This window comes from Mchenga conophoros, linkage group LG23 (assembly GCF_057382185.1).
Source record: "Mchenga conophoros isolate Kocher_MC1m ecotype Shallow Benthic linkage group LG23, M_conophoros_male_GT1.1, whole genome shotgun sequence".
In the NCBI taxonomy this organism is placed as follows: Eukaryota; Metazoa; Chordata; class Actinopteri; order Cichliformes; family Cichlidae; genus Mchenga; species Mchenga conophoros.
Window position 1 is genome coordinate 37,947,005 of NC_140547.1, and position 27,482 is coordinate 37,974,486.

The 27,482-nt window shown below is 39.4% G+C and overlaps 1 protein-coding gene across 3 annotated transcripts in view; it reads right to left on the minus strand.

Moving 5' to 3' along the window:
- Positions 1 to 1,350: 1,350 nt before the first annotated feature.
- LOC146547769 (E3 ubiquitin-protein ligase Midline-1-like) overlaps positions 1,351 to 27,482 on the minus strand; it is an 89,846-nt gene continuing 63,714 nt past the window's right edge. For all 3 annotated transcript variants that reach the window (XM_085263668.1, XM_085263667.1, XM_085263669.1), the window contains exons 3-10: positions 26,294 to 26,389; positions 19,753 to 19,860; positions 12,717 to 12,865; positions 11,684 to 11,811; positions 9,216 to 9,359; positions 4,782 to 4,943; positions 4,282 to 4,489; positions 1,351 to 3,665 (exon numbers count right to left, since the gene is read on the minus strand). In XM_085263668.1, coding sequence (XP_085119794.1) covers positions 3,317 to 3,665; positions 4,282 to 4,489; positions 4,782 to 4,943; positions 9,216 to 9,359; positions 11,684 to 11,811; positions 12,717 to 12,865; positions 19,753 to 19,860; positions 26,294 to 26,389 — 1,344 coding nt within the window. In that variant the 3' untranslated portion in view covers positions 1,351 to 3,316. The remainder of the gene's footprint in view (positions 3,666 to 4,281; positions 4,490 to 4,781; positions 4,944 to 9,215; positions 9,360 to 11,683; positions 11,812 to 12,716; positions 12,866 to 19,752; positions 19,861 to 26,293; positions 26,390 to 27,482) is intronic.

Here is a 27,482-nt window from a genome sequence, read left to right on the forward strand (position 1 = left end):
ATTTTGAAATTTAGAAGCTAGTTCCTTATATGGCTCATGGCGTTGTGCTTTGTTTCTTCCCCACCCTGTGGTATACTATCCTTTTTGCTTGGGTACATTTGGCTTCCTGTTGAGTATTCTCACTGTTGTTACATTCTCCCTGCTGGCGTTCAGAGTTTGGTTTCTTTCAAATTGTTTTTGGACATTCAGCTTACCTGGAGTGCTTTTCATGATCCATGTAAGCTTGGAATAAAATTCAATTATCTTACCTACCTGCTGTGTGCCTCCACAGGTGAGAGTAACATTTCAGTTCAATTCAGTTTTATTTATATAGCAACAAACCACAACAACAGTCACCTCAAGGTGCTTTATGTAGTAAAGTAAAGACCCTGCAATACAATTTTTCCTAAAAAAAAAAAAAAGACAAATAAAATGTAATAAAAAATTAAGAACTGTTGGTAAACAAAAAAACTCAGAGCTGCCTGTAGTGACACATTATTAAATCTCAAAAATAAGGCTTAAGATACATAGTTACAATACCACAACCCATATTTCCAGCTTGTTTTTTAGTCATGGTGAATTTTATGAAAACAGGCAAAGAGCCATCCTAGCTGTGAATTACAAACATACACTCACACGCACATGCGTGACTCTGCCATTTGGTGACCTGAAAAATTGTCTTTGTGTCCCTTTTGTTGTTTGCTCAGTGGAGCGCTGGGTAAATTAATTTGGCGAGCTCATGCCACTTAACCGTGTGAACGACACACAGAGCTTCAACTAATGCTACACTATAACAGTCTAGCAGTGAAGCCCCACTGAACCCCTGGCGTCTTAGAACAATTGCTCCTGGAAAAATCAGGAAGAGCCCCCGATGTCCGCGGGAAGTTCACGTGATAAACTTGACAGCTTCCTCTTCTACGGGAAATGTGTAAACTAGAGTGAACTCAGCAGGCTGAAGTCTGAACCTTCTGAAGTGCTTGACGTTAGAACATTTTTTGAATGATTCATGGCGTGACAGAAAAAGTCCACGCTGTCAAGTCCCTGTGCAGCATCTGTTCCTATAGAGTGAAATAGCAGTGAAGTACAATGCTGATGTAAGAATATTGATTACAGCAGCTTTAAATGACTGATTCTTGCTTACAGCACCGAGTGCAACACCTGCCCGAAGGGCACCAGTAACTTTATTCAAAACCAAAATGTCACAGTCTAAACTTATTGAATTTGGGACCGCCTGAATTTTCTCAATATGCGATCTTTATTTTTCACCAGAAATGGCTCCTGGCATTTCTCCTGGATATTTTATGAGATCGACTCTTGACATTCTCACACCAGCGCCATATTACTTAACTGGAGAAAAACAAAAGAGCACACTTTAATGTGAAAAGGAACAATGTTTATTTTTCACTCTCGTACAGACTTAGCTCAGACAGTAGTGACGCAAGCTCTCGTACTGTATTATTTTCCCGTAAAAATATCCACAGAGACTGAACAGATAACATCATAGCCTCATACAAAGTTCAAATGGAAACATTAAATTAAACACAATATTTGCATCATTTACAATGAAACACAGAGTTCAATCTATCGCCAATAAACACAGAATTGAAGCTCATTTGTCCTATGTATTGTGTTTTGAACCAACGTCCGTCAAGATATACAACCAAATCTTTACATTTACAATTTTGTAATGCTTAACAATTATTCAGTGGACTCTAACCTAAATTACAGAGCACATACTGTACTCGATTGTGTTTCTTCTGGGAGGTTTTCTTATACAGATTTGGACTATTTATGTATCAACAGCTAAAACTCACGTTGGCTAATTTTATCCATTTAAATTGGAGAAATTAAGGAAAAAAACAAAAAAACAAATAGGACCCGGTGACTGAGTGAGGTGAGTTTACCCTACTGACTTCGTCATTGTGCAACACGTCTGGGGACAGCCCCCCTGTGCGTGGGTGGTTGACTTAATAAAGTATCTTTTTATAGACAGTCTGAATATAGGTTTGATGACCTGAAGTGTAAAAAGAACATGTAAAGCAGTATGTAGAGATGAGAACACCCTGGTTTTGGTGTAACGGTATTGTGGCACAGATGTGTCCCACTAAATATCCATATGCTCAATTAGCAGAACGTTTAAAAAAAGAAGAAAAGAAAAGAAAAAAAGTACACCCAAATGTCCATTTCACACATAATCTCCAATAATAACCTGTGTCTACAACTGTAACACAATTCACATATTATGTACCACATAAAATAATAATGACAGGACTTGTATGACTGCCAAAAACAAACTGAACACAATAAGTCCAACACAACACTTTCCCAATATGAATACATGTTAATTGCACCAGAATCCATTTGAATGTTAAGCTACAAAAAGCATGAATAAAGTATGAACAATGTGCAAAGACAAAGTCTATATTTAAGGGAACGCTGCATTTAATATTGACCATAATGCTATTTTCTTCTCTGTCACATTTTAAAAATAAGTCTCCATTTATTCTCGTAGCGTAAAATTTATATGAACAGCAATGGCTACTTTGGTTCCTTTTTAATGAGCAAGGAAAAGATAAGAGGGGTGAAATTACTTTACAAAATATACATCTGTAATTCTGCTCTTTCCAACAACCCTGACGGATGAAAGTATACTTTTTGTGTTTATGTGTGCAGTTTGAGGGAATTTCAAAATGCAATATCTAAGAAAATAATCTAAAAAAGGCAGGTAGAGAGGAAAATAATAATTGATTGTGGCTTGTATCCTAGTTACCATGGTACAAATATGCTCACCATAGCCCAAAGTGCCTTAGAGTAGACTTTTCTAACCAGAGTCAGATTTGATTGAGCAAATTTTAATAATAGACAGAAAATCTTTTTGAGAAGCTTTGACAAAGCAACACGTCATGCAATACGTCTTTTTTGCACAGTAAAGCTGCGCTAGCTAACTTTGCAGAAATGCTAGCAAGTTCTGTTGCTGTCTGAGAAAGTGAAGTTGCCGTGATACTCACATAGACATTTAGCCCAAGACAAACAGGGTGTTATGGCATGTATCAAAGGAAGCCAGCTTGTAAAGGAGGAATAAATCTGACATTTGCAAGTCTGGCTTTTTATTAGGACAGTGTGCTTGCTAGCTTCTGATAGAGATGGCATTGCCTCTGGGTACAAAAGTGCATATGAGGAGAATTTATGTTGGGTAAATAGAGCAGAGCTGATTGAATTAAAGAGGATAGATCCCTCTTCTGTTCTCTATCCAAAGATGAGTACTTTCACATCTCTTGCCCAGTGCAGCTTTAAGATACTAAATTTGGGTTGATTTATTTTTGTCTCTGTGTAGCCTTCAGTTGTTTGGTTCCAGTCCCTCTAGATGGTCAGGGATCGGTAGACCAGTAAGAATGGTTAGACACTTGTTCCACACGTTGAACACAGGACACACGGGTTGGATGAAAGAGACATGAAATGTGTGTAGGTGCTGGGAGCCTACAGCATCATAGAAGCTCAGGTATCCGGAATCGTAATCCAGCAGGACCCCAACGCGTCGCAGGTGGGGTGACGGCTCGATCGCTAGCTCCTTGCTGTTGTGACGAACCACCCAGGAGTTGTTGCAGCGGCAGAGCACCCAAGACGCTGAGTTCTTGCCGATCCATTCGTGCTTGGGGGCTGACTTATAGGCTATGCCTACAGCATACCTTGGAAGGAGATAAAATTTCTGTTATCATTATTTGGAAACCAAAGACCATCAGTATTTGCTTAGTTGAGTATCTCAGTATTCTGTTCATAAGTGAATTTGGTGGTATAAGCAGATGAAGTGGTGAACTGTCAGAAGTAATTGTGAAATGAGGCAACGCTTTCAATTTCAACATCAATCTAGGTTCCATCCTTCATTTGTTTCCATGACTGAAAAGTTGGGATTGCGGATACAGCTACCTGCGTAGTGTGTCTACACGCATCTTTAGCAACAGGCTGAGGATCTCAGACATCTCTAAGGACCTGCTCCTCCTTTATGCAGAAAGCAACAAACTGAGGTGGTCCAAGCATCTAAATAGGATGGAGCTTTCCTTTTAGAGGTTCTCTGGTCATGCTCGGTTGGGAGGAACCCCAAAGGCTGATCCAGAATACAATAGAGGGATTACATTTGTCATCTGACATAGGAGGATACCTCAGGAGAAAGAAGGAAGGTTGGTGGGGAAAAGTCTGCTTAGCCCCACAACCTAACTTTGAATAAGTGGACAGAAATGCATAGATGGATAGATGTTATCCTCAAACAGAATCCATAAATTATTACTTAAAATGTGTAGCTCTCACCATGTGCTTCCTCCAATGAGAGCTTCCCAGTAGTGACGCCCACTGTCAATATAGACATTTCCCACAACACCGTAGCTGCTCTGGCTGGCGAACCGCTCTTGGCTGTGGCCTTTCTTGGATGTGGTTTCATCTCGCTCCACTGTCAGGTTGTCGTGAGACACTTTCAGCTTCTTGTGAGCAGATTTAGGATCAAGCTTGAACGGCTGGCCTGTTCGTAGTAAACGAGATAAATAGAAGAGTTGAGTTACAAATGGTTCCCATAATTTGCTAGGAAAAGACAGAGTATACCTGAGTTCTTACCAACTTGACCATAAGGACCATGTAGTTACCAGTAAGAGATTATAGTGAAGACTTTTCTAGCATATGTAATTTCTCTCCTTGACCTACTTACCACCTATGGCAAATATTTAGCAGTCCACCAAATAAATAGTAATTAGGGGCTGTGTGTTTACAGACAGGAAAAAAAAGACTCAGGACTATTTCAGTCTTTATTATCTTACTGTTTGTCTTTAAAGTCCCTGGTTCACTGCTCCTGCTCCCCGCTTGGTTAATAGCCTTCACAACAAAGATATACTTGGTGCCACTCTGCAGACCGTGCACTGTGTAGTGGTTCTGCTTGATGTTGGGAACAATCATCCAGCTTTCCAAGGAGTTACAGAGACCTGAGAATGGAGGAAAAAAAACAAAAAAGTCATGTCAGATTTAGTAAATAGACAGTTAATTCACTTAAATTATAATTCATTGTATTTATTTTTTGCATTATGCGACTCTATAGGACAAAGTCTAGAATGAAAATGAAACTGAAGTGCTGAAGAATTCATATAACTGCAGGCATTTCTCCTTAAAATAACTCACAAATAACAGAAAAACTATTTACTTAAGAGTTCCCTGGAAGAATAATGCATCGCTGTGTGAAAGGACGGTGAACAAAATAACTGGTTGTGTGCAACCCCATGCCAGTGGAAACAGGTGAGAGGGTGTGAAAAGGCACATGAGGAAACTATTCACACCTCGTTGACTTCATAGCTGCACTGTGCTCCCTCTGCTATGTGTGTTTGTGTGTCTTTGGTATGTGCTTTTTATTTAATGGCACTTTAGAGCTGCTGCACAACCTCCTAAGGCATATGTGTGTATATGTGGGTGTACATTTTCCCTCCATTTCATGTCTTTGTTTGCCTGCTGATCAGGAAGTTGCCACTGCTCGTTGTTATCCATCCATAGATGGAAACTAGTGTTTTGGGTGTGTGTATGTTTTTTTTTTTTTAAATAATGAGCACCCACAATTTTAATGTCACTGTCACATAAACTGTTATGCCACATTCTAACAAAGACCTCTAAACAGACAAAAATATCATCGGCACTGACACTGAACACAAAGTCGTTTAAATATTTGTTTTACCTTTTAAAATGTTAAAGCAAGAGAGGAAATGAAGAGTCATATTCATTTACGAAATGAAATGGAAGCATTTCTGCAGTTTTGTAAAGATAATTTGCAGCACAGGCCTAAAACTAACCTGTATATTATGGAGCCCTACAAGGGACATTGGAAAAAAAAAAATGAAGATGAACTTTTGTGAGATCTCACAAAACTTTTGCAAGATCACGCAAAATAGGCCGCATCCTTCAGAGGCCGCATTTGACGGCTGTCCCAATTCGAAGGCTGCTCCAAATGCATCCTTCATTTCCCCGAATTTGATGGATGGGTCGGGTGTATCCTTCGTGGCCCAATCTATCCCAGAATTCATAATGTGGCCCAGCCAATTCCAGTTTCCAACAATGGTGGCAGCTATTACTCTATCTGGGTCACAAAATACGCTTTCAAGATATTTTCAGGCGAGAATGTAGCTGTGTAAACTTCAAATATCTGCTCGGTTTATCAAGACATTTAACACTTGCAAAAGTGCTCCGAGGTTTTCGGAAATGTCTGTTACCCACCATCTCAAACCTGACCAGGAGGTCGAGGCCCACTAGAGCTGACGAGAACACCCACTCCCAGTACACTGTGCCTGGACCTCCCGGTCAGCTTCAAGCTGGCGGCCTCCGAAGGGATGCAACCTATTTTGGAAGATCTCACTAAAGGTTTGCGGTAAAAAGTAACTTGAGATCTCGCAAAAGTTCATTTTCATTTTTTTTTCTCTAATGTCCCTTGTGGGGCTCCGCAGTATATTGTAAACTCACATATGCTAGCTTAATTCTTTCAGAAATGATAGGTAGACAGTGAGATAGCCCTGATGACTAACTTTAGCTAACACAAAAACATATCTTGTCAAGGTGATTATAGATGATAGTTTGTTATGTAACATATAATTCATTGATTATGGAAGAAAAAGCATCTAAAGTCAGGCTAACAAAGCTAGCTTAGCATAAAAGTATGATCTGTTAATAATATAATATGGTCTAGTAAAGCTACTTTCAATATTCTGAATTATTTATATTGACAATAATGTGCTTAGTAAATGAATAATCATAATGAAAGTAGACAGGCACCTAAATTCATTAGTTATCAGTTTAGGCTAATACGTTATACATGTATTTGTGTGTACTTTGTTTTTGAATGCAATTTAAATTCCTTTGGAGGAAAAAGAAACAATGAAATGTAGTTAACTGAAAATCCTGAATCCTGAAAATTATTAAATCCATGATGCTAAAGACTAAAGGCAATATTAGTGTATGCCACCATGCAGTTATTATTTAACTACTGAGGAAGCTACTGACACTACAACAGGCTAAAAGACCTCTAAGACTAAAAAGCAGTTTGTGCATGATCTTGTCATGTATTTCCCACTGGAAATTAGATTCAGAAGGCTGTACAGAACAATTAGAAGGATAATGTTTTCACTGTTCCATTCCATAAAATTACAATACTTCTACTTCCTGCATAGTGATACAACTCAATTTCCACAGGGGGGAAACTTCTTGCACATGACTTGAATGCCAAAAGCAACACCTCTGACTTTACCTGACCTGATAACAAGAGGTGAGAAAAATCATGCTGTCTTCTTGAATGGAAAGAGACAGAAATGTGAAAGCAAGAGAAGAAATGAAGTGTCAAATCAGTTTAATGGCTGTCATTTTTAAATACTCTTTAATCTGTGAAGTAATGACAAGGCAATGGCAAAGGTGTAACCTTACATAGATGGGAAGGAAAAAAATAAAGGAAGGGTGTAACCCAAAAGTATCAGGAGCTGAGTGAAAAGGAGGGAAACAAAGCATGGGAACCAAGAAAAGAAATGGAAAAAGGTACTTTTACTGTTATGTAATTCTGTTTGAATGTTAGAAAGGATTTCAAAAAGAACAGATGAAAGACAGAGAAAAGGCGGTTTGATTGAAAGGGAGCAGGGGATCTCGCCTTCAGATGCCCTGACCCCATTTTCTTCCTTGTAGTTGTTGCTCACTTGAGTGTGCTCATGATTGTCTAGGGCTTGTGTGTATTTGAGCAAGAGTGAGTATGTCGGCATATACTGCCTGTCTGTTGTTGCTCTACGAGACATTGTGTCACTTAGCGTATGTCAAGGATGCTGATTCGTTTCCCAGCTGTCATCCCTCCTGACACATCTCACTCCTTCGATGCCACTTAAACCTAAATGTTTCACATGTTTCAGTGTAAGAACTCTGCGTTTCCAGTGAAGTCTAATCTTTTACTGAGTGCTCTTCATGCATTCTGGATTTGCTATTGTCAAATCTTATCCCTCTTTCATCCTTCACAAGCTACAGTCATTTGATGTGTGACAACATCAGGGTGATAGTAGCATAAAGGCCAGAGGCTTCACTTCAGGAACTTCCACTTCCACTCCAACGCTATCTTAGAAAAGCACTTCAACTCCCATCTGCCTAAGGGGAGCTAGTGGCCAGTAGTAGGGCAGCATAAATGTACAGAGTTGATCTTAGGTCTGACGAGGATGCCTCCTGGATGCCTCTTAGGTGAGGTGTTTCAGGTATGTCCTGCCAGGAAGAGGTCCTGGGGCAGACCCAGAACTCACTGGAGAGGATATATCTTTCAGCTGGTTTGGGAATGACTCGATGTGCCCTCGGATGAGGTGAGATGACTTGTCTAGAATTAGGGTTAGGGCTTGGTTTTGGATGTTTCAAGGTGGATGCATTTAGAAGGCCCAATTGACATTGGTATGGGGCAGAATAGGGCTTTCTGGCATTACTTTGTCTACTTTCAAGGTGCATGGAGAGGAGAAGAAAATCTAAAGAAGTTACAAGTCTATCAACACTGTTATAATAACTTTAATGGCTTGGTCAAGAACTAAAGCTCGTGGCCCTCATTACAGTCATCCCTGATGTCTGTAGTGCACCCGTGCATATAGACAGCTGTCACTGGATTACTCTGATGATGAGTAAAATTAAACTACAATAAAAGAGTCAGCATTCAAACATAACATGATTCTTAGACAAGTTTTGATCTTCTTAAAGGATATGTGAATGTTTATTCACAATTCAGCGTGACAGATGGAAATTACATCAATCTGTTTGCATTCACATTTACCAAGTTAGTACTGCTAAAAGGATTGCTTTTTTTCCCACAAATTACATTAATTGGATACTTGGGAAGTGGAGTTGTACCTTAATTACTTAATGGAAGCCATTAAGGTGCTTTAAGACCCTGAATGTGGTGCTCAATGGGCCGTTTCAACCTCTCTCCTTCCCCCTGGGAAGTTTTTTGTTATGCAGTTCAAAAAGCTCTTCCCTACAAACGACTCACCATCTTTCAACTTTCTTTTTTATTTTGCTAATGCTAATGAATTCACCCCCATAACCTCTTATTTTCTTTATTGTAGCTGGGACCTTAAAAATAACTACTAAAATAAACTTTGTAGATTGGTTATCTGAGTTGGGTTATATCTTCATGTATTTATTCATTCTTGTGCTTTCAAGATTTGAAAAACCATTTAGTTCTTATCTGATTCCAGCATTCATTTCATACTTACTGGCAATGTTGGACTGTCCGGTGAAAATAGCATACTGGAGCTCATAGGACGTCACAGTGAATTCATCATCTGACGTCCAGTGGGCAGTGATTGTGTCATAGGACGCCGTGCACAGTTCTTCCCTTATGCACGGAGCACTTGGAGCTGCAATGATTGAAGAAAAAAAAATCATCGTCTCAGGCTCTAATTTTAGATTGTGTTTGGATAAAATTGCAAATTACATTAGCGATATTCCAAAGTGATGACACACTCAAAGGTTGTCAGCTGTTACAACGGTAGCCTTGATTAACCTTGTACGTGTTCATTTGCTTCGATTTATGAGTCTACAAGCTTCATTACACATAGGACTGAGGATGCTCTTTCTAATAGAGTGGTACGCTGAGCATTAAAAGGAAGGCAGCAGCAAAATAATAAACAATTCAGATAAAAAGCAGATCGCATTAACAGCGGGAACAGTAAATGTAACAGCCCTTTTTAGGAGTAACAAATGCGAGTCGTTACATAACCAGAGATGTTAGATTGGCTCTCTTCCACTCATGCATTGATTCATTGGAAAACTTCATTATGTTATAACTGTTTTTGTTCCACAGAGAAATAAATACAATGAATCACTCTTGTATTCAGTGCATGAAGCCTCTCGGTAGAAAGAGATAGAAACAGAATGGACCGAGGTAAAGAAATAAAGATATAAAGGCACAGCTTAAATTGATTGTAAAGCCACTTCCTATCTCTTTCTCTGTCTGTCACTCGCTCCCTCTCCCGAGCCTTCTGTCATGAGTGGCTGCACATAGTGGAGTGATTCAGACTGATTCACTTAGTGAAAAGGCCCTCCAGCGAAGCCCTCATGCATCACAGAGAATAAATACGTGCCAGCCACTTTCACAGACCTTCAAAACCCACTACACTACCTCGTTTTTGTCCCCACCAAGCTCCATAATTCATGCAGTGACATTTTGATGGGGCCTTGCAAATAGGACATCGGAAATTAATGTTGAAAATTAATTTTAGAGTTAATAGGCTGGGGTCTGTTCAAATGCAATGCTTGAAGAAAACCGAGACATCAAAAGATTTTTTTTAAATCCTAAATTAAAGCATGAATATAATCTTAATTGGAGACAATATTTGAGTTTCACAGTCCATGAGAAACTGAATCGTGTAATCAAAGGGCTACACTATAGATTAAGACTATACATTAGGTCATGGATTCAAAGAAAGAAGCCATCAAAAGATGATGATAATGAGGATGAACATGAACAGCAGTTCTCAGTGATTGTCACTACGCATTTTGAAAATTAGTTTCTGGTTAATCAGTATAATCTGTCCTGTCTTCCACCTCTGTTGTTGTGATTTAGCACGGTATAAATAAAACTGAATTGAACTGAATTGAATTATAATCAGCAGACGTCCATTTGATGAAAAATGGAGGTTAAACATAAAGGTTTCCCAAGCAGAAAGTTCTGGGTTTCTGGGTAAAAATAAAGCCTGCAGTTCCTTGAATGGCCACTTGAGGCTATCTTCAAATGCAAAAACTTCCAAAAGGCTGAACTTTACAGCAGAATAATCATCTTTACAGCCTGATACAAAAGACACTTTGCGTCTTAATGCCAAATTACTCCCTTTTGGAGTCACCCACCTGAATTGTATCTAGGCTTATGGGGTCAGATTTAGTTGAATAGGCAAAATAGCACAATCTCTAAACTCCTTGGAAACATATCCCTAAATGTAAATTTTGTGTCACGAACATTAACAAATGCTTTTTACGCTTCTCACTATATTTTGTGTTTTGAGAAATATATATCCAACACAGTTAGTTGCAGATATTCCCACTTTATACATGCCACCCTGTCACTGTCCTCTCTTTGTAAATACTTAAAATTTTAATTTAACCTTTAGGGCCCTACATGGTCAAGCTCCCCAGTACATTTCTGACCTGCTGAAACCGCATTCCTCTTCCCGAGCTCTAAGGTCATCAGCAAAAAGCGCTATAGAAACAAATTTTACTTACTTACTTACCAACAGTATATTTTTCTTCCTCCAATACCCACTCTGCACTAACGAAACACATTAGTAAAGCTGGCCCATAGTCTACTAACCAGTGTTCTAGCATTTTATTTGAATGCTACTTGGCACTAATTAGCAGTGATCTGTATAGTACAGGGCTGCCCAATCCCAGTCCTCGAGAGCTACTATCCTGCAGCTTTTAGATGCATCCCTACTCCAACACAGCTGAATCAAATGGTTTGATTACCTCTTCAGCATGCCATCGTGTTTGGCAAAGGCCAGATAACAAGCCATTCATTTGATTCGGGTGTGTGGGAACAAGGATGCATCTAAAAGCTGCAGGACGGTAGCTCTCGAGGACTGGGATTGGGCACCCCTGGTATAGTACATTGAATGCCTGCCAAGCTTGTTAGCATTAGTTGGTAACATAGCACATCACCCAAACACAGTCAGGCTATGATTTTTACCAGTGAGGTAATCCAGATTCTCCAACAGCTTCTTCTCTCTAGTAAAGTCCAGGGCAAATGTGTCGAAGGTGTCAGTCAGGTGTATCTCAGGGATCAGCACTTGGGTTGATGCAGTAGCCATGGAAACCCTATATCAGGACCAGTAATAATAATAATAATAATAATAATAATGGATACTTTATTGATCCCCATGGGGAAATTACTTGTTTTTCTCTGCATTTGACCCATTCACTCAGTGAAGCAGTGGGCAGCCCACTAAGCAGGTGCCCGGGGAGCAGTGTGTAGGGACGGTACCTTGCTCAGGGGTACCTCAGGGTAGCCGTTAAGTGGATTCGAACCGCCGACCTTCCGATCATGGGGCGACCACTTTACCTACTGAGCTATCCCTGCCAGATACTTGTAATACACTTTACATATGAACTAGTCAGTTTAAGCTATTTTGTAATTGTATATGTATGTGTTAGGGGTGTTTTTGAAAGGTAGACCACCCCAAAATAGATTTTAACTGGACTTGAAAAAAAATGTCATGTCAACATCACAAGTGTTAGCAATACAGTGACAAGCATTTTTAGCATTTTGCAAAGCATTGTACATAACATCCATATACAGAATTAACACCTCAACAGTTGCTAAATAAAAACACAAACTCCCAATCTAAAGAAAATCATCTTCCTAATTAGTGAAGCTGTGCAGATTAGATTCTGATTGAAACACTGCTTTTGTATGAAGGACTAAAGGATAATGATTTCTTTTTTATATCACCCCTTTTGTTTCTCCTGAGGATGCACATATTGGAGAGCAGGTTTTGTTCTCAATTGCCAAATCAATTAGTCAGAGAGCTTAAGCAGGGAATGGAATAAGATTATGCTAAATAGAAGATGAAATCCCACTCTACTTGTTTTGGCTGTTGGCGAAGTTATGTACACAAAGTTTTCAAACTGTTTCTCACCATTTGTGTGGTTGCAGTCTTTAACCTCTCCCTTAAGCTAGATTTTAACATGCTGAGCTGAATAATTAAGGCATGCGGTCTGACCTCTCATTGATGCTCTTTGCTGTCTGCAGAAAGCGAGCATGATCGGTTTCTTTCAGCGTTTGATCGGCCTGTGTTATGAGGGCTGTGGACCTCTCTATGCATTGCTTGCAGTTGGAGATCTGTTGGGCGAGCTTCCGAAGCCTCTGTGCCTAGAAAGTGTGAAAGAGAAAGTCACCGAAAAGACTATCAGGATGAATCGGAATGGATGAAATAGTGCTTATGCAAGTTAAGGTGTTGTGAATCATTTTGGCTGATAACATAATCAGAGCTGATGGCACAAAACGTCCCAGAAATATGGGCTTTTATGGGCGCAAGAAGATGGATGTTAACATTTTGAAGTCACTCATACATGAAAAGGTCAAATCCACGGTTGACTAATGTAGGTAGTCATCAAATTCTGCACGTTTTCTTCTACTGGTATTAACATCACAGAAGGTTAACAAAGGGCATGAACATACCCATCATCCATAAATAAAATCACAGGACATTTAGTTTAACTTTCACTTTACTTGTCTCTTTTTCCACATTCTTTTTGCACCTGACACTTCAAGGTAATGTTTTGGACATAGCTACCCATGATTGGTTGGTTTCTTAAATTCTGTTTTGAAGCCTTGACGAAACAGACTTGACAACGAGATTGAAAAGTCATTAGGCATTGAGCACATTTATCCGCTATTTTGAAAAAAGGAAAACAAGACGTTTGAAATAGACTTTTTATTTTATTCAGTATGACATAAAATTAGTGACTGACCCATCAACTTAGCAGGATAGCGTTTATAGGTGTCATAGGGGCTCATTTGCTTTCCCATAGACTTCTATAGAAAGACTATAGAAAGGCTTTTTGCAAGCAGATACTGGCTATCTGGTGGCCTTCGAATAGAATGGTGGTTTAAGACAGCAGTCCCCAACCTTTTTTGTACCACGGACGGGTTTATGTCCTACAATATTTTCACGGACCAGCCTTTAAGGTGTTGCGGATAAATACAACAAAATAAAACCAGTACCGGTACCAAAAAAAAAGAAGATTTATTCATAACACACGGGAAACGACCCAGGGAAACTGAGTTAGCGATAAAAACAATAAAAAAAAATAATGCTAAAATTACTGAGAACCATGAATTTCACACCCAAGCCTCAACTCTCACGGCCCGGTACCAAACGACTCATGGACTGGTACCCGTCTGGGGGATTGGGGACCGCTGGTTTAAGACACTTCTGCACTGACTTTATTTTTCCAGCTTGGAAGCTACGTCCATGGTTTATCTTGTGTATGCCAATAAAAATGTATGAATTCAATTATTCATATGAATCATTTTAAGGGCATTCATTCTGGTAGGGAAATCTGAAATCGTGTTCATTATTTGAGTCACTTTACCCTACCTACCTTGTTGCTCATCTGCAAGATGCTTTGCAACCCACCAAACTAATGTAACAACATGCCTCTTGTTTTCTGTGGTTGGAGATATGGGTGTATAGGTCTTATTGCCGCACTAGAGCTACCATCAAAAATAAATTGTTGCATATAAAAAAAACAAAACAAAACATTTTCTCTTGTTAAGATGAAGTCCTCAGAAGCTCCATCTTAACAAGAGAAGAGTAAATAAAGAGCACACAGGGTGCTTGGCAAAATGTTTTCTTTCAGTATCAGCTAATCTTCTCATGCCCCAGCTAATCTTAACTTTTTCAGAGCTGTCAGTGATTCTGCTAAATGGAAATCTGGGATTTTAGATGGCCTCGTTTGCTCCTCGGTTTCATTTTCTTTCCCTGTCAGCAAAGATTTCAGGAGACAGATTTAGGTCAGTGGTTACATTGAGGTCAAAGGACATTTCATCAGCAGCTTGGCTTGCAAAGAACCCAAGATACTGTAATCCTGATTTAAGGGCACTGAAAATTTCAATCAATTGCTAGTCATTATTACTACAGAAACTTTGTCTCAGAAAAGACAGTGTTGAGTTGTTTTTGAGTATGAGCTAACACAAACACCCAAAATCAATTTGTAAGAATTCTGTTGGTCTATAAACAATGATCCATCCATCTGTATGCATTTCTCTATTTGCTGCACAATCCTAACAGCTGAAAGCCTAGATTACATGGTAAAAAAAAAAAAAAAACATCCCTAGTGCATTCCAAGTCTCATTAGACGGAGCTTAAAGAAATCATCTGTGTTTAGAGTACGAGAAAGAGTGCCGTCCCATATGCTCTGGGATCTGCTTTTGGGCAGTCTGTCTGTTTTTCCCTTCTGTTGAATATGTGTTGAAGGGTTTGCCGTCTGTTGGAAGAGTAAGGATCAGGTCAAGCAACTGTGATGACGCATTGTGTTGATTAGAAAATGAGGTCTGATGATATCTTAAATTGATATCAGAGAGTTTAAATTGGGATTAATAAAAGCTTGGCCTTATAAGTCAATCAACTCTAGCAAAACACAAGCTCTAAATTGTAGTTAGGTGTCATGTAGATATTAAACACACAGCATGAATGAGGGAATCCATTTGTTTCACAGGTTATTACAGCTGCAGACAATGTTCACTCTCGGAGGATTATTATGTGTGCTTGAGCAGTTGATAGATGGACTGAAGCAGCATTTTAATATTAAATGAAAGTTGTAAGAAAGATTGAGAGAATATGTAGGCAAAGCTTGTTATAAATACAGCATTTATAGCAAACAAATGGTGTCACAGTCCTCGCCCCTCTGAGCGTTCTATGGGCCAAAATCTGTGCCATCAGAAACTGAATTTGAATAAGTTAAATCTGAATTTGAATTGCTCGGATTGAATCTGAATTGTAACTTGAATAAATGCTTTTAAAAACTGAATATGAATTAGCCTAATTTGAAATTCAATTTATTGGTTTGAAAATGATCATCACTAAACTGAAATTGAATTTTATAGTTTGAAAATGAATTCATTTGCTTTGAAACAGTATTTAATCCTTTAAAAATTTAGCTCTCGAATAATTTTGGATTCACTTATCACCATTCAGTTTCAGTTCTACAATTCAATTTCAGTTCCAAAATTCTGTTTTTTGGGACTTACATCCGGTTCCAGTTCAAGAGTAATCAAGCGCAGATTAAATAGAACTACGTTTTACTAGCGGACCGAAAGTGTTACTGATGGGAATCTACAGCATCTTGAGCTGAATTAAGACTTCAGAAGTCATTCGTCATGTCGAATGACCAGCGGATAAACTCTCAGGTTGGTAATAAATGTATTACATGTATAAGAACAAGCGTCATGTTAACAAATGATAGCCGTACAGTAACTTTTATGCTTATTGTAGCTGTTAGCTAAAAACGCTAAAGTGAATAGTTAGTCTAATTCATTAGTGCAGCATTACTGGATCACCTCTGTTTGAAGTGATATGATACAGTGGGGCAAAAAAGTATTTAGTCAGCCACTGATTGTGCAAGTTCCCCCACCTAAAATGATGACAGAGGTCAGTAATTTGCACCAGAGGTACACTTCAACTGTGAGAGACAGAATGTGAAAAAAAAAATCCATGAATCCACATGGTAGGATTTGTAAAGAATTTATTCGTAAATCAGGGTGGAAAATAAGTATTTGGTCAATAACAAAAATACAACTCAATACTTTGTAACATAACCTTTGTTGGCAATAACAGAGGTCAAACGTTTACTATAGGTCTTTACCAAGTTTGCACACACAGTAGCTGGTATTTTGGCCCATTCCTCCATGCAGATCGTCTCGAGAGCAGTGATGTTTTGGGGCTGTCGCCGAGCAACACGGACTTTCAACTCCCGCCACAGATTTTCTATGGGGTTGAGGTCTGGAGACTGGCTAGGCCACTCCAGGACTTTCAAATGCTTCTTACGGAGCCACTCCTTTGTTGCCCGGGCGGTGTGTTTTGGATCATTGTCATGTTGGAAGACCCAGCCTCGTTTCATCTTCAAAGTTCTCACTGATGGAAGGAGGTTTTGGCTCAAAATCTCACGATACATGGCCCCATTCATTCTGTCCTTAACACGGATCAGTCGTCCTGTCCCCTTGGCAGAAAAACAGCCCCATAGCATGATGTTTCCACCCCCATGCTTCACAGTAGGTATGGTGTTCTTGGGATGCAACTCAGTATCCTTCTTCCTCCAAACACGACGAGTTGAGTTTATACCAAAAAGTTCTACTTTGGTTTCATCTGACCACATGACATTCTCCCAATCCTCTGCTGTATCATCCATGTGCTCTCTGGCAAACTTCAGACAGGCCTGGACATGCACTGACTTCAGCAGCGGAACACGTCTGGCACTGCGGGATTTGATTCCCTGCCGTTGTAGTGTGTTACTGATGGTGACCTTTGTTACTTTGGTCCCAGCTCTCTGCAGGTCATTCACCAGGTCCCCCCGTGTGGTTCTGGGATCTTTGCTCACCGTTCTCATGATCATTTTGAACCCACGGGATGAGATCTTGCGTGGAGCCCCAGATCGAGGGAGATTATCAGTGGTCTTGTATGTCTTCCATTTTCTGATGATCGCTCCCACAGTTGATTTTTTCACACCAAGCTGCTTGCCTATTGTAGATTCACTCTTCCCAGTCTGGTGCAGGTCTACAATACTTTTCCTGGTGTCCTTCGAAAGCTCTTTGGTCTTGGCCATGGCGGAGTTTGGAGTCTGACTGTTTGAGGCTGTGGACAGGTGTCTTTTATACAGATGATGAGTTCAAACAGGTGCCATTCATACAGGTAACGAGTGGGGGACAGAAAAGCTTCTTACAGAAGACGTTACAGGTCTGTGAGAGCCAGAGATTTTCCTTGTTTGAGGTGACCAAATACTTATTTTCCACCCTAATTTACGAATAAATTCTTTACAAATCCTACCATGTGAATTCATGGATTTTTTTTTTTCACATTCTGTCTCTCACAGTTGAAGTGTACCTCTGGTGCAAATTACTGACCTCTGTCATCATTTTAAGTGGGGGAACTTGCACAATCGGTGGCTGACTAAATACTTTTTTGCCCCACTGTATGTGACTATCACTGTGTTTAACTACCATAATAATTCTTAGGGTACTGAGTGCATGCTTAATTAGTTTTTTTTTTTTTTTTTAAACATACTGCTCCATTGCTATGTTTGACAGGCTGAAGTCGTCGGATCACCTCCTAAATCAACCATCTTGTACAGGTGTTTTGTGCCAGAAATGGAGTGTCCACTGAAGACTGAAGATACTGAATTTCTACGCCTTGCCATTGATCCCTCTTGTGCCTTCATCTAGACAAGAGACATTAACTTAACCACTCTCACATGCTCTGTACCTACATCACCTTCCCTGACAGTCGTAGCTAGGCTCATCTGAGGACATGTGATGACAAACACCATAATGGAAGACCTTTGTCATCACATGCTTAAACTCATCATATATTTTTGCATATGCTGAACAGACAGTCAGACATGCTTTAACTGTGGGGTAGAAAACTGCATGAACACCATACGGCAGGGGTCTCAAACGCTGTCCTGCAACTTTTCCATGTGTCCCTGTTGCAACACACCTAGTAGGTCATTAGGAAGACTATAGAACTTGACTGCATGCTGAGTTGGCAATTCAGCCATTTGATTCATGTTACAGCAGCTCATGAGTGAATGAACATGGTGCAATAAAAGTATTTTTAGAAGTATATGTTTCCAAATACATACATTTACTTAAATTTACTTGAGTAGGGTTAGGGGTTGCCACCTCAGCATGCAGTCAAGTTCTATACTCTTGCTAATGACCTACTAATTGTATTCAGGTGTGTTGCACCAGGGACACATGGATAAGTTGCATGACACCAGCTCTCGAGGACTGGAGTTTGAGACCCCTGTCATACGAAATATGACAGGTGTGGTTGAACTGCATGAAGACTCTGAAGTGTCTCTTCTCTTCTGGCAGGACAGGAATGTGGCCTTGTCCTGTGAGCCACCTTAAGGGTGTACTTGGAGTAGAACTGGACTGTCACCGGCCTCAGGCTCTTCACCTTTTCAAAGACAAAGCAGTCATTTAGATAAAATATTAGATATTGTTTACCTGTAAATGCACAAAGTAAATTTAGAAATGTAATTCTTGTCAAGAGTGAACAAGCACTGATAGTGTAATCTACAGCTCTGGCCAAATGTTTAGAAACTGAGAAGTGTTGTTTGTTTATTTACAAAGTTTGCTGTTTCAGTGATAGTTGTATATCATATTATATCACTTCAAACAGATGTGATCCAGCAATGCTGCACTAATGAATTAGACTAACTATTCAGAGTTGGGATGCTGTGTGAGACATAAATAAAGCTAAAATACAAAGGTTTGGACACCGTTTTGCATGTTTCCCTACTGTAGGAGTCTCTGCAAGCATACAGAGCTCTGAGAGGGTACAAGATGACAACTTTGGAATTCTACTAGAAACAGTCGATCATATTTGTTTGTCAAAGCTGAATTCAGGGGAAACTACGCTAAATTAGTGTTTTTAGCTAACAGCTACGATAAGCATAAAAGTTACTGTACGGCTATCATTTGTTAACATGACGCTTGTTCTTATACATGTAATACATTTATTACCAACCTGAGAGTTTATCCGCTGGTCATTCGACATGACGAATGACTTCTGAAGTCTTAATTCAGCTCAAGACGCTGTAGATTCCCATCAGTAACACTTTCGGTCCACTAGTAAAACGTAGTTCTATTTAATCTGCGCTTGATTACTCTTGAACCGGAACCGGATGTAAGTCCCAAAAAACAGAATTTTGGAACTGAAATTGAATTGTAGAACTGAAACTGAATGTTGAGAAGTGAATCCGAAATTATTCGAGAGCTAAATTTTTAATGGATAAAATACTGTTTCAAAGCAAATGAATTCATTTTCAAACTATAAAATTCAATTTCAGTTTAGTGATGATCATTTTCAAACCAATAAATTGAATTTCAAATTAGGCTAATTCATATTCAGTTTTTAAAAGCATTTATTCAAGTTACAATTCAGATTCAATCCGAGCAATTCAAATTCAGATTTAACTTATTCAAATTCAGTTTCTGATGGCACAGATTTCGGCCCATAGCGTTCACCTCACCTTCCCCTCTTTGATCTTGTTCCCGATGATCTGCCTCCTCTGCTGAATAATGTCAATCAGGACGTCACACTCCTCCAAGAGCTTGCCCTCCTGGCGGGACGCGTTCACCTGAGAAACCAATTCATGGCGAGTATTAGACAAACAAAGCGACTGATGAAAGGTGTGGATGGGGTATATAGAGGGATGTATGTTTAGTGATTCCACATCATGTCCACTGAGGGACAGGGTGTTATTTTCATCCATCAGCCAGCCCTCCTGTCTGGAAGCAAACACTTGACGAAGATATTCAGCTATTTTGCCTCCTGCTGGCTAGAGGGCTGAGTGATAAGGAAAGTAAGCGGGAAGCACTATGTCTGTTAGAAAGCACACATGACTCTCAGCAATATGCTGTGCAAGGGTAATGAAATGAGCTCTTATACACGGTACAGTGTATATATATTTGCCTTTTTATATGAGTGTGAGAATTCTGAATGTGAAAGAAATGTACAGTAGGTTTATGTTTTTGCTGTTTTATATATTAAACAAGTACATAAAAAGGTGAAGCGATGTACAAATAGATCTTGTGGAAAATCTGACTCACTGAGCAACTTCAATAACAGAAGTTGCTTTTCAAATTCAACAAAGGGCATTTGTGAACTGTCACGGACATGTAGATATCTATAGCAAAATGCCCAATTCACAGCAGAGATAAACATGTTCACAGGCTGATAAACTAAAGTATTTTTGGTCTTATTTTCCCCTTCATAAAAACTTTACTTCCTAACTCATAACTAGTTATCCATTATTAGAAGTGAGGCAGCTTTTAGAGGCAGGTTGGCTAGCTACAAACTGGATGGCTAACTCTTTGCTAATCATCGGTTCAGCTAATTCAAATCAAAGATCTAAATCTTCAAACTGTGTTTGAGATGTTGGTGCCTTTTGAATCATTTTTAATGCAATTATCTGACAAATAATATGCCATGCTCTTCCACTAATTTTACTAAACAGGCGTTCTATCTATTGTAGCTAACCTAGGTTAGTTAGCTTGCTAAAGAAGCTAACTAGTCAAGAATACTTATTATTCATGACAAACAAAAATATGCAGTAACTTTATTTTTACAGATGCTGTCGTGTAGCATTTAAGGGGAATGGAATATAAAGGTGATTACATCTAAACAGTCAAATTATTCTTTTACAGACATATATACCTACAATCATTGTAGGTATATATTATGGAATTCACAATATTGAATTCCAGTGTAGAGCCTAGTAATATCCTAAGTGAGCAGCAGTATTATAAAAGGAGCATAATCAGCCTAATTTCAGTCTATGGACTGAAACATCTGTGTGCCTCAAATCCCACTGATGGCAGTTAACTTTAATAAAAATGATTTAGTCTAGCTGGAAGGTGTCTGAAAAAGTGCAGCTGACCGCTTTCAAGGTGGTTCTGCCATGAGGGTCCATTCTGTGAGGCAATTGATTCACTTTGCAGTTGGAACCTGTATAGTCTGAGCAGGCTATAAAAGTTGTTCAAGTCCAATTATGAGAGTGCAGGTCCAAACATAATGTGTAATTTCTCATTGTGGTCATTTCCTAGCGGCCCTTTCAGCACCTTGTAAAGTGTTTTCTTGCTGCAGCAGAGCAATAGCACTGGGAGCAATGAAAGGGAAGTCTGCTGTGAGCGTTACTGAGCTGAAGAAAGACTGCACAGTTATTCATGCAAACATACACTCTTACAAGCACACATCAATGCTGACAGGTGTTTTAATAATGACATCATAGGGGCTCATTTGCTTTTCCTCCACAGAGCCAAACGAGGTTGGAGTAGACTTCCACAATATCCTCAGCGTCCCTTCCTAAACAGCATTTATGTGATTTTCTGGGATCATTTTGCCAACAGAAACAATTTTCCACCTGGATTACATCTCAGTGCTTATGTTAGACATGCCGAGCTGAATGCCTAAGCTCTGCTCTATAGCAATGCCTCTGCAACTGTCTTTTCAACACTGTTAATTGGTTTCATCAACATCACTGTGACAGCTCTGGTGAAGCCTGACATTTTTAACAGTTTACTGTATATGTTATCTCTGAGTGGCATTTTGTACACCACTTAGTATACTTATGCAGATATAAGGTATTTTGGGTTGAAGCCTTTCTTAATATAAACCAAAAGAGCACATGCTGAGGCTAATCTGTTCCTTAGAAGGCAGCTCTTTTCATCTCTAGCCGCATTTATTTAACTTCTGGCACTGATTAATGTTTTGATGTTTTAGGAATGGCTTCCAAAAACTGATTGAAACAGCCTAAAATGAAGTTGGAACAAAAGCCTCAGAATTTTCTGGCATTACTTTGTCTCTTTAGTTTACCAGAAAGCTCTAACTTGCTTTCTCGGACATTACGTGACTGTAGAAGGTGACATCTGAAGGTGTCACTGTGGATTTAAGGTGATATACCCCTCTATGCTTTTCTCTCAATAAGATGGCACAGACACAAAAGTAATCTTAAGCTCTTTTCACAGATGCACTTTAGCCCTGAACTTTTTCGGGATTTACACAACAGACATTTGAGAATGCAAAGGTCTGACACATCCTGGATGCTAGCCAGTATGCCCTCTGTGCCCTCTCTGTTCAACTTAGTCTATGTGCTGTCTGAACATGCCCATGTGAGGATAGCACATCTAATGTTCCAATGTATTAACCAATAGCAGGTGGGTGTCACCTTTGCTGTCACCTATATGCTCTATGTCAGGGGTGGGGGAAATCCAGGCCTCAAGGGCCGGTGTCCTGCAGGTTTTAGATGTGTCCTTGATCCAACACAGCTGAGTTAAATTGCTAAATTACCTCCTCAACATGTCTTGAACTCTCCAGAGGCCTGGTAATGAACTAATCGTTTGATTGAGGTGTGTTGACCCAGGGTGAGATCTAAAACCTGCAGGACACCGGCCCTTGAAGCCTGGAGTTCCCCCACCCCTGCACTATGTAGACAGTACCATTGACTAAACCAGTAATTACACTTCTATAAGTGCAAATACATGTATTTATGAACTATCTATGGCTCATTCAGAATAATCAGACTGAAAGGCTAGTCTAAAGGTAAGGTAACCCATAACTGACAAGCATGGTTCTGCACTGGTAGTCCACATGGACTTTTGGCCTTAGTGTATAAGATGATTACTCACAATCGCTCTATCTGCACTACCCAAGATAGCCACCAACGTGTAACCATAAATCCCACATCAAAAAATAATCAAAGTTGAGCATGGTCTAAAGGACGAGGTTTCACAGCATCTGTATTGTCAATTGTTCCTCACATTCTTCAACTACCACTTTGTTTTTGTGTCACTTTCTTACAATAAATTAGTTATTGAGTTATGTGTAAGCTAACGTTAGCAGTGCTTGCATCAGCACTTGATGCTTTTACCTTTTAGCTTTTACGTTGCAAGCTTAAGGGATTGCTCTCATCTTAAAAAAACGATTGATTGTATGTGGCCTGTGTTGGTGTACCACACAACCACACTGGTTAACACAGCTGTCGACTGTCTTACTTTTTAACATCGACTGTTAATGACTTCCTGTGGTGTCTGGCACCATAACCAACTCTACCAATTCTAGTGCATTTCTAGCAGTGGTTACCAATCCCTCAGGAAGCAGTGCATAATTACAATATCTTATCAGCTAGTTTCCTGCTTCAAATCCACTTTCATAGTTCGACAAAGAAAGCTTATTTTCAAGTAAGGAAAAGAATACTTTCTGTACCCTTGAACATAGTTAACCTGTTAGTAAATGGATGTCATAATATAAACAGCAGTAACAAGGGAGTGGCGCAGACACACTGTCATGTACACAGCCACACAGACACCCACACACAATTTGTGACCAAAGTACATGATGTGCTGTGTAAAGATGTGAAGCATCTAATGACTGTGGGCAGAACCCTCTGGAGCATATGATCAGTATGACAGATTATAGCCTGAGAGGGACATTAAGTGATTCATTTAACCACAGAAACACACATGCATGCACACAAATGATTCAAGCCTGGAGGATATCCAAACTTTGTAAAATGTGCATCAAACAAACTTTCTGGGGGGGGGGGTGAAGTTGGTCTTGAAGGGCCTATATTCCCTGACACGCATCAGAGGTAACGCTTTCCTTCTCTCTCTGGCTTTAAAACAAAACTGCAAAAGCGCTAATCCTTTTTTCATTTTCTTGTGTTCTTTTTCTTTTTTTAATGGGATAATTTCCTTCCTTTCATTTAAATAAACAAACCAATTAACTGCCTAAAACGATCCCTCTTTGAGTATTTATTGCATTGAAACTCATTGTACCTTCACGAAATTATAACTGGGCCCCATTTTTGCAAAAGAAAAAAAACCAGCATAGAAGGGTCCAAATGTTGTTTGGCACTAGATTCTTTGAAAAAGAAAAAAATGTGTCACGATGCCAGCCGAAAAAGAATGCGTGCGTAATTTGGTGTGGGAGCGTTAAATGAAACTGTGGCCACAGCTGAACCACAGCAGATGGTGACTCAGAGGAACCGGGTGTGCAGTCATTTTTTCTTCTTTGTTTTTATTTTTTTATTTTATTTTTTCAAACATGACTCGTTAAGGAAGGTTGCCATTTGCTTGATCTTTCGCCAACATTAAGTGTCTGAGAGATTCTCAGCAGCCATCTTTAGTGAGGCTTTGGGAGAGGCTTAATGTGATGTGAAAAATTCAGAAAGCTCCATCAACAGCACGCCAACCAAAGCTGAGTAACCATCTCTTTTTTTATCTATTTATTTATTTATTTTTAAGCCCTGACATATTCATGCCAAGCATATCAGACAGCTCAGTTTCCTGAGTTCACGTAAGTTGTATTTGTATTTGATGTACTTTTTAGCCCATGATCGTTATTGGTTTTTTGCGTGGAACTTTTTCTAGTCCAGTTCGACCCTGTGCAGCTTGACCTGACGTGCTCTCAGTGTACACCTCAGAGGTTATATAGATTATGTTGCGAAACTCCACTGCATGTGTCATAATTCACTGGGGAGAAATAGGTCAAGTGGGTTTGTTTGCCCTTTTCATGTTCATCATTTATTCATCAGAAAAGGATCAAAGTTTTTCTTTCTCCTGTTTGAAATTCTTGCCTCGTCACAGTTTCCCCCTGAGCTTAAAGCTCAGAGGAAGCATATCTGTGTGATGGGAAACATGAAAACATGCTCGAAAAAAAAATGTATACAGCGCTTAAATGTTAATAAATCATAATCCTCTTTCCTTGCAGCATGCAAAGACCTTGCCACGCATGCAGGCTGTTCTCCGTTATTTCTAAACTAAGATGTCACTGCCTTTCAACCACTGCCTGTGGCATCACTTTATTTAAAGCCTCTTAGTGGGCTAGTGGAACATGAACAGGCAGGCTTAGCATAGAATTGCCTTCACTCGAGTTAAATGCATGCAGACATTCGCACAATTGGTTGTTATCCCAAAAATAAACGTGTTAGACTGAAACCTGATGATTTGCACTTGCCTGTTTCTGCACTCAAAGCTTTTGGGAAATTTCAACATTTCAATTTCGAAAACAGTTTTTTTAGTGCATGGAGGCTGAAAGATGTTGCAGATGTTACATATATTTGTATTTTTATATATTTATATGTAACCCTTAAAAGATGCTAAAGACGCTATGTTTGTTTGTGTACGTTTATTTTTGTCTGCATCCTATGTAAGATCAGATTTTCGAAAGTTCTCTGTTATTATTAAGAATATTTATGTGAAATTAAACAGAGCTCTGCAGTTAATGTAGATGCTAGATACATTTTAGAAGCAGTTTCATTAAAAATATATACTTTAGGAGCGTAATATTCATAATGTATTAATCACTGAAACTTTGAATGTTGTAAAAAAAAAAAAAAACTAATATGCTGGCCACACTCCCTGAGTCTACGATGACGCCTCCAAAATAACCTGACGAATAATGAAAAATCTGATTTTCTTGAGTAAACTTTGCTTTACTCGTATTTGTTTTTAATGTAAATAAATCTACACTGTCACTTGTCATGTTTTTCCCTTGTTTCTGGGCAGATAAAAACATATATTAGACCAGTAAATGTGAATGAATAAAAGCAGGTTTAAAAAACAAATCAATGTAAATAAATTTTTTTTGCCAAAGTCTGCTATGTTTACATCTTCACTTTTTAAAATGATATCCATTAACAGTCTCATGAATACATAAAGAAAAAAAGGTTTTTGCAGTGGCATTACAAAATACAAAACACAAATAAAACAGCACAACAGTTTGAGTGAGTAATCAAGGAAAAATGACAAATATAAAAAAACTAAAACAAAAAAATAAATATTATATTAGGTTTACAACATGATAGTCATATTCAGTCATTTACTGTATGTTTTGTTGTCAACTCTTGCTACATGCTAAGCTAAGGGTTAATAAACAATGTTGAGTAACTATACTGTACAGGTTACACAGGAGATGCTACAGTTAAGTCTTAAGTAGTAAAATATTATATTATCCATTCATTTAATAAATTCCAACATACAGCTAACCATAAAGGGCAACGTGGGACTCACCTCTACATGCTGACAAGTTTGAATCAGTTTTCCCATAAGAGACTCCAGCTCGTTGTTCCTCTTGATCAGATTACTCAGGTTGGAATCCAGAGCTTGCTGCAGAAAACAATAACACAAAAGAGACAACGGAGAAACTGAGAGACAAGTAAAAAAAAAAAAAAAAACAGTCTCTGACGTGAATGTAAAGAAATCAAAGTGGAGAAAGAGCTGTCAATACAAGGAAGATAAAAATGCAAAAAGAACCGCTTTCCCTTTTAGTTTTCTCATGGAAGCCAGAGGGGATGTAAGAATATCAGAACAACGGCAACAACAGAAAAAGTTCTAAAGCAAGTGGAAAAGAGCTGCGTCTGGAAAACACAAGAAATTTAAAAAAAAAAAACAGTTTGATTCCTCAGTTCAAGTCCACAAAATAACAGCAAAGAGAAGCAACGATTTTCTATCATCTCTCCTTCTGCGCAAGCGTCCCCAGGAGCTCCGGCGTTATCAACTGTCTTTTTAAACAGGTGCGTTTGGTGACCATGTACCTCTGAGCGCGGGTGATACCCCTCGTCTCTGTACTGCCTCCTCATACTGCCCCGTCCGAGTCCGAGCCTCTGACAGAGAAGCCTACTCTACGAGAGGATGTGACCGGGACAGCCACTCCACTGAGCACCGAGCCATGCGCAAACCCGGCCAAGCGGCAAATTAGGCATCAAAAGCTTTCCCTATGAGAGCATGCAGCAGCGCTCCCGGCTAACGAACCGGCAAACAGGTGACAGCACGTCAGTGCTGTCCCTTAATGCTCCTCCCTGCTCCCCCCCCCATCCATTCCCCTTCCCCCCCTTTTTTTCCTCCTCTCTCTGTTGCTTTTCATCTGCCTGGGCACAAGCTGTCTCTACTTCTAAGACCGTCATATTATTGCCAAACCAAGCGTGCTTAAGCTGCTCTGATGCCACATCTCCTCTTGCCCATTCAAAACTGTTTTCCAGATGAATTTCACCCCTTGGTGAACTCTGAGATTTCCATGTCTCCAAAAACAAAAAAGGTGTGCAAGTTCGCTGGAGCAGCAAGGCCGTGACAGGCAGCACACTTGTCCTAACGCACAAGAAGTGAATCTTTTGCTTTCTTTACAGCTGCTACTTACTCGCCTTCACAAGTGAAGCTGCTGTGAAACAACATTTGTATTTGCTCGACCTTTAACCCCCCCCCC